This window comes from Schistocerca nitens, chromosome 2 (assembly GCF_023898315.1).
Source record: "Schistocerca nitens isolate TAMUIC-IGC-003100 chromosome 2, iqSchNite1.1, whole genome shotgun sequence".
NCBI classification, from domain to species: domain Eukaryota; kingdom Metazoa; phylum Arthropoda; class Insecta; order Orthoptera; family Acrididae; genus Schistocerca; species Schistocerca nitens.
Genome location: NC_064615.1, coordinates 504,037,054 through 504,056,563, shown reverse-complemented (window position 1 = coordinate 504,056,563; position 19,510 = coordinate 504,037,054). Strand labels below are relative to the sequence as shown.

General features: G+C 45.9%; 1 protein-coding gene across 1 annotated transcript in view; it reads right to left on the bottom strand.

Moving 5' to 3' along the window:
- Positions 1-19,510, bottom strand: part of LOC126235124 (uncharacterized) — a 1,230,462-nt gene that overhangs the window by 513,048 nt on the left and 697,904 nt on the right. The window contains exon 11 of the mRNA XM_049943858.1: positions 13,172-13,640. Within this exon, the coding sequence (XP_049799815.1) occupies positions 13,172-13,640 (469 nt within the window). The remainder of the gene's footprint in view (positions 1-13,171; positions 13,641-19,510) is intronic.

Below are 19,510 nucleotides of genomic sequence, written 5' to 3'. Positions count from 1 at the left end.
CCTACCTTCACAATTTCAGGAAGCAATGTTAGTTATTCCATTCAGCTGGCATGCTTAACGGCGTGCAAGTTAATTACACTCTTTCTGCCGATCTGATACAGTTTCATCCTCACGGACGATATGTAGATAGTATTAGTAATCGACGTGTCGACAGTATTGCTTTGCCGTGACTGTTAATTACGGAAAACGACAGTGATCTGTACTGTTTCAGTAAAATATTTACGTGACTGTTGAAATACATCTAAAGAAGAATTTCGACAAGCCAGACTTCGCAAAGTGGCGAATACTTCGATTTACTTTTGCTGTATAAATTCATCCACCTTTTTCTTGCTGCAACAGATGGTGCCGAATATACGAGCGGGTCGGCCATTTCATTATTATTTATTTACTTTTTGGACTTGTTTAGCCTTTTACAATGAAGACGCCATTAACTTTTTTTTATCTGGAATAGTACAGTTACGTTTGATTCTTATAGATGCGAAGCATTTCACATGTAACTTATACACGAATGAAGCTAGTCGAACATCTGTAAGTAACGCTTTAATCGTGCATGAATTATTATGTGAACTGTTTCGGATCTATAGATATCACATGCAAAAACGAAACATTATGTAAAAAGTCGACTGATAATGTCTTTAAAGTAAAAAAGCAAAACGCCTCTGGAACGTAAATAAGTATTATACTGCAGCAAGAAGACGGCGTTAGAATATATAAAACGAATGTTTATATACTTGCAATTTAAATGACTACACCAGTACTTTTGTTTTTTTATTTCTTTTTTGCACGTTTTATACCCCAAGATACTGCAAATAGTTCAGCATACTTTTTAAGCGGCATTCGAGAGGCACTTAAGTTTATTCAAGTACCTTTTATGAGAAAATATGTAACAATATAGAGAAACTCGCCTTCTTGACGCATTTTGGGGGTCAGCGTTAAAAATCTAGTCAGTAACGTATTTCTAATTTCTGTACAAACAGAGGCGCTGTTAATAAAATTATCTACTGTGTAGTACAATGGGCGATTTGCGAGCCGCAGAATTCAAATTAGGCTCTGTCATCTGTGGCTTAACTAAATCACTGTGATCCAGTCGCTTCTCGTTCAAACGAGCTAGTGCTCCGTCTCTAACGATTCTTTCACACACGAGTTCTTAAAGTGCGCGAGAAAACCGACGAACGGCAAGACTTCGTACGAGGTCAAGTTTCTCTGGTTTTACTATCATGTTGATTGCGTGAGATTTTTGTGGCAGAAAACGATAACGTGCGTAGCGGATGCCACTGGAGCAGGACGTGACGCACTTAAGCTTACTGAAGCAACCCGTGACTAAATACATCGTCCTTCGTTGAAAACTTTCCCTCTCTGCTATGAGTCCTGCCTCACCAGAGTTTCAGGCTGACGAACAGTAGGTAAGTATCAGTAGAACAAGGGTTTTGAAGGATACCTCCAACGCGAGTGAATTATATTTAATTCTCACAGCGAATCTCAATCTCTCATATGTGATCTCTCCGCTTTAAACAGCTCCAGTGGAGCTGGAAAATTTTGGAACTCACGAGTGATTCCTTCTGCCGATGTCATGCGATTTTTTTACAACCACCCTCCGCAATGCTCGAACGGTCCCTGTCAGCACATGAGGTGTACGTGGTCTTGGTTTAGCTGTCGTTGTTCCTTCGCGTTTCCATTTCGTACTCTCATTACCAGCTGCCGACTTTGGCGGTGCTAGAAGGGTTGAAGCATTGCTGATGGATTTTCTTACTCAGGTGGCATACAATGACTAGTCCATGTTCGAAGTTACTGATCTCTGCCGACCGACCCATCCTGCTGTTTCTGCTCCTGTACTCACAACACAACACTCCCCCGCCTTCTTTTATACTGGCGGGTTCACCTCTCGTGATATATAGAGGTCAGTTACGCAATACACGGGGGTGCAGGGACACTCTGAATCAGACAGTGTCCAAGATGCTACTCCAGGCGGGTGTACAATGAATGTGCGCAACGGAAAATAATAAACGCTAGAATGATGATTTGGCCCTGTCTGACTACCTTCTGAAGCAGATCTTAGCATCTATTAATTCTGTAAATTACACTCTAAACATAAATGAATGATTAAGGGAACTAATACTACTAAATGATAAACGTTGTTCCTGCTTATATATTTATTGTAGATTAAAATAAAAACCTTTATATTACAAAGTTTACATTTCCTAAGTAGAATTACTAATCAATTGCCCAACTCTGCCCCTTTTATGACTGCGCGATCTAATATCAATAATGCGAAATGACTGACATCATCTACGTACCAAACACTAGAAGACACTACTTTCAAAGATGATCTACGGTGGTGTGGAACCTCAGTGGAAACACACTAACGTTATCACGGCTGTTTAGCTTTTATAGCCCTAATAAGCCGAAGAAATTTGCGATATCACCACATGTACTATGTTCGGTGCGTCTAAGTGATGGTTCTCGTACTCGTCTGCGACGATGGAAGAACTCCAGCCACAAATAAACTCTTTCAAACACTAGGGCGGTAGAAGGCGGTCCTTTGACTAATACACTCTGATACTGTCTTCTCCTCTCTGTGTTCTACAGACGAGAAACGCGAACTCCCAGCCACAAGGACGGAGGTCAGATAACGTCTCAACGTAAGTATAGGCAGAGGAAGTGCTCTCAATTACTGAACGCTGCGTACTCAACGACGACTTCCAACCCGGAGGTGAAGCCCAGAATCGTATAGGTTCGCAACAGTACAGTTCCTAACTGTTCTAACTATACTGAGAGCAAAGACAGCAAGTCCGTCTGTACTAACAGAACCTGATATCGAGCGACTGTCACACACGGGCGCTCACAACGGAAGACCTCCACTGCTGGCCTCCCATTAAGGATGGCTCTCCACCCTCGTAATTACGAAAACGGATCATATTCCTGAAACCATGGACTGTTCTCCCTTTCTACAGATTCTTCCGAACGCCGACCAACGATATTTTAGCCTTTTGTCGACCAGCGCGGAAAGTTTGCGAGGAAAAACCTATACTCGTACAATGGTACGCTTCTGAGTAAAAATCGATAACTCCCCAGCCTGCGTGGTTTCCGAGGTGACGCTTCCTCGTTCCTCACAGCTGCGTCCAAGATTTTCGTATTTTCCGAAATGTAATCCTTCCTGTCTGGCTACAAACCGGCCGGTCGCGACTCTATTGTGCCCCAGAGCTCAGGTGTCACAACGTCCGTCTTGCTACTTCCTGTGTTTAAGCAGGACCAACACATCTGCGTGCGCCTTCCACCCAGGGCTCGAGATCCGCCTGCCGTTTCATTTCCACTGTCGTTCCAACATCTACTAGTATGAAACTTCCTGGCAGATTAAAACTGTGTGCCCGACCGAGACTCGAACTCGGGACCTTTGCCTTTCGCGGGCAAGTGCTCTACCATCTGAGCTACCGAAGCACGACTCACGCCCGGTCCTCACAGCTTTACTTCTGCCAGTATCTCGTCTCCTACCTTCCAAACTTTACAGAAGCTCTCCTGCGAACCTAGCAGAACTAGCACTCCTGAAAGAAAGGATACTGCGAAGACATCGCTTAGCGACAGCCTGGGGGATGTTTCCAGAATGAGATTTTCACTCTGCAGCGGAGTGTGCGCTGATATGAAACTTCCTGGCAGATTAGAACTGTGTGCCCGACCGAGACTCGAACTCGGGACCTTTGCCTTTCGCGGGCAAGTGCTCTACCATCTGAGCTACCGAAGCACGACTCACGCCCGGTCCTCACAGCTTTACTTCTGCCAGTATCTCGTCTCCTACCTTCCAAACTTTACAGAAGCTCTCCTGCGAACCTAGCAGAACTAGCACTCCTGAAAGAAAGGATACTGCGGAGACATGGCTTAGCCACAGCCTGGGGGAGCTTCTGTAAAGTTTGGAAGGTAGCTCAGATGGTAGAGCACTTGCCCGCGAAAGGCAAAGGTCCCGAGTTCGAGTCTCGGTCGGGCACACAGTTTTAATCTGCCAGGAAGTTTCATGTCAGCGCACACTCCGCTGCAGAGTGAAAATCTCATTCTGATCTACTAGTATGATAATAAAGACACTCCGTCACCTTTCATGCAATGATCGTTAACAACTATTTACAAGGCGTACGTGACAATGTCAGTCTCCTTTATATATTTACATATACGATGTACAACCTATCAAATGATATCTAATTGTGGTCGTAGTTCACGGCAAAGTATGTGGATGAGTGCTTGTAAGGTGAGAAATTATATCCACCTTACAAGTGCATATGAAGGATAAAGATTGTTTCACTTTGCACTGCGCAGCTAGGCTGTCGGAATGCTTAACATCTGTGATCTGAGAGTCCTATCTTACTTTTATCGCGAGCTGCTTCTCATTCCGTGGCACAGCCTGGACTATCACAGACTACGCGATCCAGAGACATTAATGTGACTGCCGCCTGTAGCCGACGCCAGGGTGCAATAACCACTCACAGACGGAGTGTTGCAGTCGACCCGCGGCGAGGGGTGCGGCGGTGGGGGGGGTTATAAAATGTGTCGTGTGTCGGGGAACGCGGGAAACAGAGCAGTCGTGGTCGTAATGCGGAAATGGAGCGATTTATTAACATCAAAAAGAACATGATCATTGGCTTTGGGGTCAAAGGTGGAAGCATTTTCAAAAAGTCTACGTTTTTTGTAAACTGTGCGCTTGCAGCCGTGTTAATACACTACTGGCCATTAAAATTGCTACACCACGAAGATGACGTGCTACAGACGCGAAATTTAACCGACAGGAAGAAGATGCTGTGATATGCAAATGATTAGCTTTTCAGAGCATTCACACATGGTTGGCGCCGGTGGCGACACCTACAACGTGCTGACATGAGGAACGTTTCCAACCGATTTCTCATACACAAACAGCAGTTGACCGGCGTTGCCTCGTGAAACGTTGTTGTGATGCCTCGTGTAAGGAGGAGAAATGCGTAGCATCACGTTTCCGACTTCGATAAAGGTCGGATTGTAGCCTATCGCGATTGCGGTTTATCGTATCGCGACACTGCTGCTCGCGTTGGTCGAGATCCAATGACTGTTAGCACAATATGGAATCTGTGCGTTCAGGAGGGTAATATGGAACGCCGTGCTGGATCCCAACGGCGTCTTATCACTGGCAGTGGAGATGACAGGCATCTTATCCGCATGGCTGTAACGGATCGTGCAGCCACTTCTCGATCCCTGAGTCAACAGATGGGGGCGTTTGCAAGACAACAACCATCTGCACGAACAGTTCGACGACGTTTGCAGCAGCATGGACTATCAGCTCGGAGACCATGGCTGCGGTTACCCTTGACGCTGCATCACAGACAGGAGCGCCTGCGATGGTGTACTCAACGACGAACCTGGGTGCACGAATGGCAAAACGTCATTTTTTCGGATGAATCCAGGTTCTGTTTACAGCATCATGATGGTCTCATCCGTGTTTGGCGACATCGCGCTGAACGCACATTGGAAGCGTGTATTTGTCATCGCCATACTGGCGTATCACCCGGCGTGATGGTATGGGGTTCCATTGGTTACACGTCTCGGTTCGCATTGACGGCACTTTGAACAGTGGACGTTACATTTCAGATGTGTTACGACCCGTTGCCCTACCCTTCATTCGATCCCTGCGAAACCCCACATTTCAGCAGGATAATGCACGACCGCATGTTGCAGGTCCTGTACGGTCCTTTCTGGATACAAAAAATGTTCGACTGCTGCCCTGGCCAGCACATTCTCCAGATCTCTCACCAACTGAAAACGTCTGGTCAATGGTGGCCGAGCAACTGGCTCGTCACAATACGCCAGTCACTACTCTTGATGAACAGTGGTATCGTGTTGAAGCTGCATGGGCAGCTGTACCTGTACACGGCATCCAAGCTCTGTTTGACTCAATGCCCAGGCGTATCAAGGCCGTTATTACGGTCAGAGGTGGTTGTTCTGGATACTGATTCCTCAGGATCTATGCACCCAAATTGCGTGAAAATGTAATCACATGTCAGTTCTAGTATAATATATTTGTCCAATGAATACCCGTTTATCATCTGCATTTCTTCTTGATGTAGCAATTTTAATGGCCAGTAGTGTAGATACCGAGGATGGCAAATTGACGCAATCTAAGACCGGCGCCAAGGCAACTGTGGTGCATCTCGGGCAGTAGACGACAGAAGTGAACGCCGGCGGTGGGTATCTGTTCGGGCGAATAGAAGTGCTACTGTTGATCTACTGACCGGCCAGATGAGACAAGGGGCTACTAGCTGTGCCTCTTCAACGACCATTCAGTGAACGTTGCTGCGTATGCGTCTCCGCAGTAGGCGCCTGGTTCATGCACCCACGCTGACCGCTGTTGATCGAGGAGGAAGTCTGAAATTTGCACGCTAGTACCACAAGTAGACGTACACTGAGCGGCGACTGGTGGTCTTTCCAGAGCAAACACGCTTTATGATCCATGGGACAGATGGCCGTTGGCGTGTATGTTGTGAAACGTCTGAAAAGCAACAACTTGAGGCAATCGTCGGAAGGGTCCAGACCGGAGGGCATTCCCTGGGTGACGTCGTCATTCTGGAAGGCACTGTGAAGCAAGACAAGTATGCATCTATCTTTGGGGACCGTGTCCACGCCTATGTGCAGTTTCTTTTTCGTCGGCATGTTGGCATTATCTGCAGGACAATGCAACGTGTTCAAATGGCTCTGAGCACCATGGAACTTAACTTCTGAGGTCATCAGTCTCCTAAAACTTAGAACTACTTAAACCTAACTAACCTAAGCACATCACACACATCCATGCCCGAGACAGCATTCGAACCTGCGACCGTAGCGGTCGCGCAGTTCCAGACTGTAGCGCCTAGAACCGCTCGGCCACTCCGGCCGGCCTATGCAACGTGTAACACAGATCGAGGTGTACGTGAGTGGTTCGGAAGAACACCAGGATGAGTTTTGCTGACCTTCTCTGGCCACAAAACTCCCCGCTTTTAAACCCAGTGGAGAATCTTCGGGATTATCTCGACCGCGCTGTTCGCGCCACGGATTCTCAACCGAGAAACATGGAGCAGCTTTGCACTGGAGTCTGCATGGCTCCACATCCATGTCGGTACATCTCTTCCCGCACATCTCGCGTCGGTCTGCGCTGCAAAAGGTGGTTATTCATGCTTGTGACAGGTGGTCACATTAATGTGATTGCACACCGTAATATCGTACTCACATTATAATCTCTCTCACAGCGATATCAGACAGGTTAGTGACTGTTTACTAGCGAGTATAAGGATACTTTGTGCTTCGCGATAATCACTCAGTTCAACTGCAAATATCGCTATACTTCCACGATTAATCCTTGTGGTTCACTTCACAGTTCGGTGCAGATGGCACAGTCAAAGCGCCGTGGCAAGTACTCACAAACATGAATCACTTTCCGTGCCAACTGTTTCAAAGTAAACACTGAAGTGTGTTCCATGGCCCGTTCAGCATCATACCGACAATTAACCACTCATTACTACCATAGCAAAGCTTTTATCACCACGCTCTGTTCCATGCTCCGATGAGCGATCCGAATACCATGGGACGTAACCAATTACTTTGTGCAGCAAACACCTCTACGCGCGCTTAAACGAACAAAACCCTCTCTACCGACGAACTACAGATGAGACGTACAGTTACACAAAGTTTATAAGTTACAGGCAGGTCTTGTTGAAAGATGTAAAATAGGTACCTACGGAATACAATGATGTCTCTAGAATCTCATTTGCTCTCTCCTCACACAGGCGCTGACAGTAAAAATTAAGCATAAACATTCTAAAAATGGTAGAATATCGTCCATGCGTTTAAGACTTCGTCGACGGACTAAATGTTGGTACGGCTATCCACCATAGCAAGATGTCTCTGAAATTCCTAAATATTGTGGTAGTGCACACTGTCATCATCTTCAGGGCATGATGTCGACTGGTGGCGGAAAGTACCAGCAGATCTTCAAATGTTGTCAAATACGTGTTACAGTCACGTCAAGCAACCAACCGAAGCACTGGCAGGCACGTAACGACTCGTTCTCCCGAAAGGCGGCGAAACCCCACCAACTGTTTTATTTATGATACTTCCTGGCAGATTAAAACTGTGTGCCGGACCGAGACTCGAACTCGGGACCTTTGCCTTTCGCGGGCAAGTGCTCTACCACCTGAGCTACCCAAGCACGACTCACGGCCCGTCCTCACAGCTTTACTTCTGCCAGTGAGGACGGGCCGTGAGTCGTGCTTGGGTAGCTCAGTTGGTAGAGCAATTGCCCGCGAAAGCCAAAGGTCCCGAGTTCGAGTCTCGGTCCGGCATACAGTTTTAATTTGCCAGGAAGTTTCATATCAGCGCACACTCCGCTGCAGAGTGAAAATCTCATTCCGTTTTATTTATGTTCAAATGTGTGTGAATTCGTAAGGGATCAAACTGCTTAGGTCATCGGTCCCTAGACTTACACACTACTTAAACTAACTTATGCTAAGAACAACACACACACCCATGCCCGAGGGAGGACTGGAACCTCCGGTGGGAGGCGCCGCGCAGTCCGTGACATGACGATTCAAACCGCGCGGTTTTTATTTAAGTTTCAAAATACGGTCAAGTATATGACCCTATAGTCGTCTTGTGGTTTCCGCCGTCTGACGAAGGCGCACTAAGACTTGATACATTGTCAAATAGAAGCAAGCAACCTCACAAATGTTAGTATAATAATTTATTGGACCAAGATCGCCTAGTTACTACAATATTCACATTACCGGTTGCAGCAATTTGTTGCTAGCAGCAATTTGTTGCTATTTTCAGATGTAATAATCTACAGAGTTGTCACGCATAATCGACATTCAGGCCAATGTGACGCACGAGTTGAGCAACATTGTAAAGACGGTAGTCTCTTATACTTTCATGCGATTGTAAGAATTGGAAGAGAGAGAGAGAGAGAGAGAAGGAGACTAAACCCCTGCTGAAGGATTCACACCTCCACCTTAATGTTTTTTTTATTAATTTTTTTACTAATCCAGTCTCGAAACTTTTTGCGTTCACTGGGTATTTCATTGACATATTTTATACGATTTCATGATGTTCAGAATGCATGTAATTTGAGTTTGTATACTACGATGACACTATTTTTCGATTATCACATCTGATGATGTCAATAAGTTGCTAATACTGATAATATGAGTACTGTAGTGATCACGTGATCTTGACGTAACAAATTATTATACGTGTGCTGGTTACGTTAGTGGTCAAAGCCAATGGCTGTTATGCAATTTTCACTTGATCGAAAATGGCCTAACAAGTTGCTGTGAAGAATGCGTATCTGAAACTCTGTGAGGTGTAAGCAAAAAAGGACACCTCGCCCTGCCCGATCCCCCCATTTCTCTTTGGAGGAATAAGAATCAAGCTCGTTCTGTGCCTTCTGTTACTACAGCAAATGTGTGGGCTTTGTCATTTGACGTCTCTTCACCATTATGAGAAGACCCTCAGCAGCATAAGTGACATTCTGCTTAACAATGGCGGCGAATCTTACCATAATTACGAGGTAAGACACTTTGTCATTAGAGTGTATGGCTGTATTAGTAGGTCAATATATTAATGACTTGATATCACATTCTACAAATATGGCGGAAAATATTATCTCTCTAAGCGAACTCATACCTTAATTAACACAATTAGCAGAAAGTATTCGGCGTTTTCTGTAAGCACTCGAAAGCACCAACAGCACTCAGTATTCCGAAAACCCACACGTAAATACGAGATGCTGGGACGTTTAACAATATCTGCAACACACTATTTAATAACAAATAGGTCTACACTGTCGCGAAGCACCAAGTCAGCATTCTTCCTGCAATATTATTGTGAGACACCAAAAACAGTGCGCATAGTAGACCTGTAAATGCTATGTCCGCGGACCTAACCGAATCACGCGCGCCCTGCCGTTGCTCAGCCCGTAGTTCAATAGTTCTTGCCTGCAGCTCGCTCTATGGCCACAAGATATAGCGGGAGCACAGACCTGACGCCGGCGCCACTCGCTCTTGCTCGCTAGCTGTGTTAACATCGAAGTGTTATTGTATAGATCTTATATGCCAACCTGGGCTTAGAACTTAGTTACGATTTGGATTGCACTGTGGATTTGTGAATTGTATTGTGAACTTAATTGCGTAGCTACTTGCTATGAGAGCAATAGACGGTGCCTGCTTCAGTGTGGAGAATAAAGATAAGTAATCTTCCTGATCGCTGGCGCCTTACTTTGAGACTAATCTTTTCTCGGCCATCAGATCTTGCGTCACACCCTGGTCACGTCCTGCTACCAATTCCAACTTATGTTTGCCATTCCAGGCAGACATAAAAGTTGTAACACCCCACCCGTCACTTATCTGTTTTTGGCGTGTGTTCACCCCAGCTAATGGACTAACAGATCAACAGAGAGTGCAAAACTGCCGCAATATCGGATAACGCAAAGAAAGTAATAAGGCCCTATGGCTCCTGATTGAACTGCGGTGGCAGTTTTGACATTAATTGATTCAGAATTGATCCATTTTAATTAAAAAGGAGTGCACATTGATGTTATATTCAGCTATTGAATACCAGATGCAAATGTGGACATAAAATTAATTAAGAAAGTGACTTGGGATTTCAACTACTTGATTGAAAACAGATGCAGTCGATTAGTATAAATTTATTTTAACTCATGACCTTCAACCATCACATTACATGACTCTCCTAACAGGCAGTGGTAATAAATTGCGTTTATGTGGAGTAAAGCACGATAAATCAAAATTAATTCCTATCGACTGGCCCAGGCGTAATGCGAAGTGGGAGAAGAATTCTACAATACACGGCCCATCAAACCCTCGTGGAAACTTTGCCGACGTGATCCAACAAATTAATCCGTGGCCTAACTCAAGCCGGAGCGGGCGCAATATCACCGAATTCAGCGTGGCGGGGCGTCGTCGTTGTGCGGACGTCGGCCGGCCTCGTGGTGCTGCTAGGCTGCGCTCGTCTATTCACTCCTAGCTATCTTGCTCAGTACATAGCTGAGCGAAAACTTTTATCTCCAAGCTCAATCTTTCCGTTTGCTAATTCCTAAACTGCAGAGATGCTCACTCTCTCTCAGGCAAGCTGAATAAAGAACGCCATGTCCGCACTCTAGGCAAGCTATACGGAGACTTCAGCCAGTCCGCTCTTCGTCTCAGTTTCCCCTCCAGCAAAATCACTTAGGCCAATTGCAGCGCAAGTCGCGTTAATTATGTGTCGCTTCCCAGCCCCGACCAATGCCTGCTCTGGGAAGTGAACAAATTCCCACAAAATTTCCCTTCCTCTCAACTTCTGCTATTTAGCTCCTCCCAGGCCACCCATCAAGGTTAGGATCTGCATAAAACACCAATTTTTCCGAAATTCTGGCTCCCAGGAGAATAGTTCAAATTCCTTGGTCCTACATTCCCATCGGAGGCCGGCGTATTTCATTCTGTCGCTCTTCACCTGATTTATTTCACACTCTGTGGACCGTGAATTCAGCGTGAAGTTGCTATAGTCACGAACACGCATATTTCGGCCTCTGTTGACTGCTCAACCGTAGCTTTTCGCGGCTTTCTCACATGTTTCACTGAAAACGGGACTACGGACATTTATCAACAGGCATACAAGTTCTCCATCTGCTTCCCGGTACACCAGCATGGGGTCAACCACCCCCTCACTGTTGGTCATCTTAAGGCAGCTGGAGGGCACGCCCCGTTACCGCTTTCTCAGAGTTTGAGCCGTCCTAAGCTGCCTATTGTCGCTTCCCTTCGCCGCTCCCCAGCCGCATGCCGCCACCTGGCCGTGGTCAACTCTGAATACTTCCCTGGGATAAACTAGCCTCCAGTAAACGGACGTGTTTCCGCAAAGTTTTCGTGTCGCATGAATTACTTTAAAACCATCATCCAACATTAATTATTCCAATACGTCCATACTATACCCTCTACAAGATGCATTGTGCCTTGTCAGTCATTTTTGTTCAGCCCTACTGTTCGCTCAACGTGAGTTCGGTGATCTTTAATGACTTCATGTAAGGGACATAGTTCTTGCCATCTTACAAAGTAAATATCAACAAACATAATGTAGCTAAATTTTCACTGTAAACTTTCATCAGCGGCATAAAACTGACGCCCTAGTTTAAAAAAAATAAATAAAAAATAAAAAATAAAAAAGATAAAAATAAAATAATATAAATCGTACAAACGATGTAAAATCCGAGTAGTGCTATCACTGGAAGTCTTATCAGTGGATGGTGATGCATCACTCGATGTTTAATATGATCAAAACTTTGACTGGCTATTACTGTACTTGGTTTTTTCATTTGTGTACAATAATAATAGAGCACGACATCTTCCTCTGAGCTTGTACGTATACTCGACACACCGAGTGTAACCGAAAGATCCATGAGTGTAACAAATAATACTCGGTATCGTCTACGCTCGCATACAACTACAGTTCCTCGTTTCAGAGTTCCGCCACGAGCCGAACTGAGTTATCAGCCAGTCGGCCGATTTAGGCCGCCTGCTAGTTGCTTATCTTTTCAGTCACTCCGTCTGCGAGGAGGAAGTAGCGACATCACAATAGAAAGTGTGGTGTCACCGCCAGACACCACACTTGCTAGGTGGTAGCCTTTAAATCGGCCGCGGCTCGTTAGTATACGTCGGACCCGCGTGTCCCCACTATCAGTGATTGCAGACCGAGCGCCGCCACACGGCAGGTCTAGTCTAGAGAGACTCCCTAGCACTCGCCCCAGTTGTACAGCCGACTTTGCTAGCGATGGTTCACTGACTACATACGCTCTCATTTGCAGAGACGACAGTTTAGCATAGCCTTCAGCTACGTCATTTGCTACGACCTAGCAAGGCGCCATATTCAGTTACTATTCTGAACAGATAATATTATGAATCATGTACCGTCAAGAGCGGCGCTCATCATTAATGGATTAAAGTTAAGTATCAAACTAATTACGTCCGCTTTCTGAATTCTAATTCCTTGTCATGTTCCAGACCTCACGTCAATATAGTTCTTCCCTCCTCACGCCAACCTGCGTGAGCTAAAACGCGTTCATTTCGGCCTCCATTAGTAACACGGTGTTGGCTGTTCTGCCAACCGAACAGAAAGAGCAGTGTAGGCGAGACCGGGAGGTACTCACCCTTGCGGATGAGGAGGCTGGTGACGCGGCGCAGCGCCTCCCGCGGCGAGCGGTGGAAGAACTTGGGGGAGAGGTTGGGCGGCAGCGTGGTGGGCTTGCGCGCCGCGTCCCAGGGCGGGTGGTGGTGCGCGTGGTGGTGGTGGTGGGTGCCGGCGGCCGAGCCGGCGGGCCCCAGGCGGTCCAGGTGCTCCGAGGAGGCAGGGCGCGCGCGGTGCCGGGGGTACCAGCCGCGGCCCGGCCCGCCGGCCGGCAGCTCGGGCAGCAGCGGCGCGCCGCGGCGCAGGGGCGTGCGGGGCACGTCGAAGCCCGAGCCGCGCGCGAAGATGGGCGTCTCGGGCAGCGAGCACGACGTCTGCAGACCGCCCGGCGCCGGCGCCGGCGTGGGCGCCGCGGGGGAGCGCGGCGCGTAGGCGCGCGGCCGCCGGTGCGGCGGCAGCTCCGGGGGCAGCGTGCGGCGCTCGCACGGCACCTGCCGCCGGGGACACAAAACAAGGCTACAGTACTCCGCCCCACAGCGGACACAAAATTGTTGAGAAGGTTATATCCCTCAGAATGCCTAACACAGTGAGTGGCGTCTTTTATTATTAACTGAGAACACACCAAATGACGGAACTTTATGTAAGGGGCAGTCAAATGAAAACGAGACAGTTTGAAATAAAAAAAAAAAATTACTTAACTATTTTGAGCCGTGGTAAAAATTGTTGTTTTGAAGAGCGCGCCGCTGTGGCAATCGCAGCTTTGGTGGCTCCCTCTGGTGGGAAAGGGGTAAAGGTTGCTGTTCACGTGCATTTAAGGGGCGCTACGAGCTCGCCAGTTGGTCAGTCTGGGTGAGTCTGGAGTCCGGATCAGTCTCTCGTCCGAATTTGTGAGGCAGTTAGTGTCTGTCGTTCGGATCAATCTTTAAGGCCAGCAAAAGGAGTCTTTCCACTCCGCCAGTAAGAGAACGCAGCGAGTGGTCGCCCGGTTGGGGCTTAGTTCCTGCATCTGAGTCTGCGCCTTAGGCCGCCAGTCTGCCCGAGTCTGCTCAGGCAATAGTCATTGGCGATTGGATCGATCGGTTTGTCGGTCGCGCACTGAGACACTTCTTGACCGTCAGTGCATGTGAGATCGCCACGTGAGTCCAGTGGGCCGCGCCGTATAGCGAAGGGAGTGGCTTCGCGGTCGACGCGAGAGCAACAGGAGTCAATCCACATCAGTCTGGCCGGTGCGAGCTGCGACGCCGTGCTGTAACTGGTTCTCCGAGCCCTTCTGGGCGCCTTCAGTTACCATCTTGTGAAGCTTGGCTCGGTCCTTTCCTGGTGCAGGGATGTCGTTTAGCCATTGGGCGTGTTTCCTCTGCATGGTTGGGTCCGAGCCAGTATTTCTGCCGTCGTGTGTCTGGAAGTGAGTGGGAGACGCACCAGCAGGGCAGTCGCGACGGAGCAGCGGGCAGTCAGCCGGTTGGTGCGGACCAGGAAAGACGGGAGATGGGCGCGCCTTCCTGCGTCCGTTGAAGCGGCTGGCAGCGGACGGTTCGGGAGAGCGATTTGGGGGCGCTGCGCCAGGTCTTCTCCAGAAATCGCACTTCATCAGAAGTTAAGTGACTGGTGATATGTTGTGTGATTTACTCTTGTTAAATTTTACTCGTTTTCTTGGTCAGTCTATCGTCCCCAGCTTGCTCGTCTGTCTCTCGTCCGCATTTGTTAGGCAGTTAGTGTCTCTCTGTCGTTCGTAGCTGCCTCTGTCATATTTGTCGGATTCGGTGTGTTAACGAATTTATTGCTTGGAGTGTAACGGCCTAATTCCTGAAATATGTTTTATCTTGCCTATCATCTTGAGAGGCGATATATGTGTACTGTAGAGCATGTTAACTCGTTTGTCAAACTTCCTATAATTTTATATAATATTGCATTTCATGGGCTTTTATTTAAATGGTCATTTTAGTATATAAAGTTGCCACCCTTCCACCGTAAGACTTTTCTTAGAAGTTAAAATCAAGTTCCACCTTTGGTGGCAATTTAATCTTTTAATTTTAGCGCTTTGTACCATTTTCATCCCTCCTACGGGGTGCATAGTTTGTATGCTTGTGTGAATTGTTAAAACTTTTACTTTAAGGTAATCTGGTGTGTTGCAGATTTGCACCAGTGTAGTCTTTCAGAGGTTGTTGTGAGCGGTCGTGACTACGGCCGTGTCAAAAGGGAGCGGCAAGGTTCTCAGCCCGAAAGCTCATACACTCAAAAATTTGTTTTTTCTGCCTCTGAATTAATTGTAACTTGATATTTAGAGGGTGCTTTCTGCTTATAATTTTAAATCTGTTTCTTTGGAAAAAAAACGCTTTTAGGAATAAAATTCTCATTTGTTAACAAATAATTTGCTTATGATTTCATCAGTTACTCCTCGGCAACTACTTTCATGCTCACATAGTGTGATTAAATATGTTAATGTTCTTGATGAATCGCTATTAAATAAAATAAATTCTTAAGTTTATTTTTTTTAAATAAGTCCACGGCTCATATTTATTGTTTCAAAAGCAGTAGCTGTGCATTTATGCTATTGCACGAGAATATGATCAATGCTATCATAGAAAAATGTTTCAGGTTGCCTACAGAATATTGATTGCACCCAGATGTGCACCTCTTCGTTCGAAGCAAATCGACGGCCACACACGTCTTTCTTCAGGTCTCCAAAAATATGGAAATCGCATCGGGAATGTACAGGGTGCAGCATCGTCCTGTCCGCCTGCGAGATCGGCACCCTGCATGACAGGAAAGAGATGCGGGATGGCTTCATCACAGCGAGTCAAACCAAAGCAGATGCTTAAGGTACGACTGTGGCCGCTGCCGGAGACGAAAACAGACTCACGTCTCAGCCAACGGTGGCCATGGCCCGCTACCCGAGCACCGCGGCTCGACAGCAGTGCCAGAGGTCGCGATCAACAAGTAGACTCTCTTTCTAAGCCACTCGCGTGATCGAAAATGGTCCCAGAAGATCCATTCGCCAACCGACCTCATAACACAGTGCAACCCCGGCTAGAGGAAAGCGGTGGAAGCAAATCGTTGATACAGCGCGTAGTCTACAAGGCCTGTGATCGCTGAGACGGCTTGGTGTCATCTGTGGGTAGGGGTAGGGGGGGGGGGGTGGATGAGCATGGCTGGCGAGAAATCAAGGCTTGGCGTCATCTAGGGGTGAATGAGCATGGTTAGCGAGAATGACACGCCGCCCGGAGTTGTGGGGATCTGCCATCCCGGACGCAACATCCGCCCGCCTTGTGTGCTGGTAGTCCGGGATCGTCATTAGTTTTAGCTTCGGATTGTGACTCAAGAGTCGTGTAACGATGGTCTGGCCTCTCTGGACAGCTTTGTGGTAATGCTGCGCCGACCACTATCTAGTAGATTTGTTTCCCTTTTTTCTTTGGTGGACTTCCTCGAGCGAGAAACTTGTGAGGTAAACATTTCACCTTGATTTTCTTCTGTTATGAGATCCGAACTGGGATCCACATTTTGTTTCTTGCTTAAATTTTGTTTTGTTTTGACTACTTTGTCGACAACAGCTATATTCTTGTTTATTCGTTTTTCCCAATAAAAACAGATCGAGGAATATCGCTCGCGTTTTGTCGCTGTTGCCGCAGGTAGAACATATAGGGTATGTAACGGCGGCTTCCCAGCGAAACTTCTGCATTGTAGTCGAAACAACACGCACAGACTGCAAGAACCCAGTGGTCATTGACTCTCTCGAACACAGCGCCATAGTTAAAGCACTGACGTACGTGGACACTTTGCAGAGACTGAACCACGCCATGATGCCCATAGGCTCAAGAATTTTGACGAACGGCATCATTATGCTGCAGGATAATTCTCACTCAAAGCTGCCAATGTTGTTTCGACTACACCGCAGAAGTTTCTATGGGGAGCGCTTACATATGTTCCATACTGTTCCGATCTCTCCCCATGCGATTTCCGTATTTTTGGTGCCCTCATGACTGTCGATTTGCTTCGGACGAAGAGGTGCGTGCTAGGGTACAGTCGTGGGTCTGTAGGCAACCGCAAACATTTTACCAGCCAGGCACTGACCATCTTGTGTCACGATGTGATAAATGTGTAAACAGTGATGGCGATTAATTTTGAAATAATAAACAGGTTACTTACTTTTATCCATCTGTCTAGCTTTCATTCGACTGTCCCTCATATATAACTAACCAAGTAACCTGGGGCACAGTTGCAACTTGCCTATTTAATGGCGTCCAGGGGCAACAAGAATATGATTTTCGGTATTTCGTACAGCTACTGACCGAATCTAAAAATTTAAAACACTGTCTTAATCTACACTGTCTTATGAGCTATACCCTAACTATATTATCATAATAAGACTGATAATATAGTTAGATATTTTGTATACGTTTTGAGGGAGTATCGCTCACAGCGTGCAAATTACCCAGAATGTATTCATCCAGTATTTCAAAATGAAAGCACTTAGCACCTTTTGAGAAATTTTACACTTTATTTCAAAACCTTTAGAAAGCTTCTTCCACCTGTCACTCCCACAAAATGATAAAATGAGAAAATCATTACTTTTAATTTATTACTCCTTTCCTACTAACTCTATTCACGACACATTTTGACCATACCCATTTACACTACTAACTGCACCTGCAAAAATGATATCACTATATAACACATAGTTCATGAGATATGTTCTATGCATGGGAGTCTGATTTTTAAAGAACCAGAGGTGTAACTTTGCTGCTGCAACAACTGATGTACTGTAGACTATTGTGTACCAGTAACGTGCAGCAGCAGGGCCACAAAGTAAATAGCTCTACATCTATTTAACTTTATGTGAGTTTCTACTGCAATGCCTCATCCAATACCAGACACTACTCTGCCAGCCATGAGGTCACAATTGGGGGACATTAGAGAATGGAATATGCACCATGTTCCCATACTCAGCAGAACCACTACAATCTGCATCATACTGGATAATACTACAAGTTCATGTCTGCAGTCCCACAGGCCTGAGTGGGAAGCAACCTGTTGTGGCATCAATGTGTCAGCTGAACTTGCTGCTAACACCATTCAGTCTTGATACAAACAGACATGTAGCAAAACACTGACAATATTTATTTTGCTTGTATTGTGGTATGTATGTTGTGGTGACAGTCTGAACAGTGTAAGAGACCAAGGTTTAGGCCCAGGTGATAGTTTCATTGTGAGCTGGCAAAGCCAACAATTTTGATGTCTTGAAAAAACTGTAGCTCTTGTTATTGTTGTTCAGACAGACTCTTATGAGATTTATCTATGTGTTATAAATTTCATTTGGTCACATTTGATGAAAATGTATTTTTGACCTGCTGATGTGCACTGTTTTTCTCCTGTGAAGATGGTTGTAATAACTGAAACTGGTAGAGAATAAACATACAATTGCCCAGCTGATGGAACAAATACGCTTTTTAGAAAATATTTAACAGCCACAGACAGTCATCTATGAAAAGTTTTATATCAGATTTTGATGACTGCTTTATGTTCATTATTTGGTGAAGTCATGGGCCAGAGCATAGACGTGGTATCAGTAGGTGCAATATTGCCATGTCAGCCCTTTCTCCTGGAGAAAGTGTGCAAGGAGAAATGGAAATTAAATAAGGGTTTCTGCCACAATGGCTGCAAAGAACTCCTTATACCAGCACCAGTACCTGCAGTTTCCAGGAAAACTTTGTGCTTCGAACATAGGATATTAACAGGCCACATCAGAACTAGCATTACTCTATGCAGACAGAGTACTGATGACACTCATAAACATAACTATGGAGCAATGATCCTGGACCACATCATCCAACCATACTCTACGAGATGATAGACACAAAAATGGAGTGACATTCTCAAAGCTGCAGTTGAAGCTGTTAACTGTGTATTTAATATTGAAATGTACTTGTGAGTGTGGTGTGCTGCATCAGAGTTATTTTTTTGTGGGATTTTTTGTTTGGTCCTTGCTGCTGTTAGTTTACAGTAGTGCAAACAATACAAGGAAATGCAGAAGAAATGAGGCACGTGAGGCATACTGTACCACTTGTTGGGTGTTGATACCTCCTCTTTATGACATGTCTCAAAAAATGGTTTATTTCTGTTTACAATATTACATTTTCATTATTTGTTTCAGCTATTCAAACACTCATAGCGCTATACTGAGCAAAGTGATCAAACTGTTACAGTGTCTCCTATACATTTCAAGAATTTGTTTCATAAAAAAGTAATCAGTTCAACTTGTAATGATTGAAACATTAACTTATTAGACATTTTTGATAATGACAAAAGGAAACAGTTTAACTTAACTATGATGTCATAATTTACAACAATGTAATAAATAAAA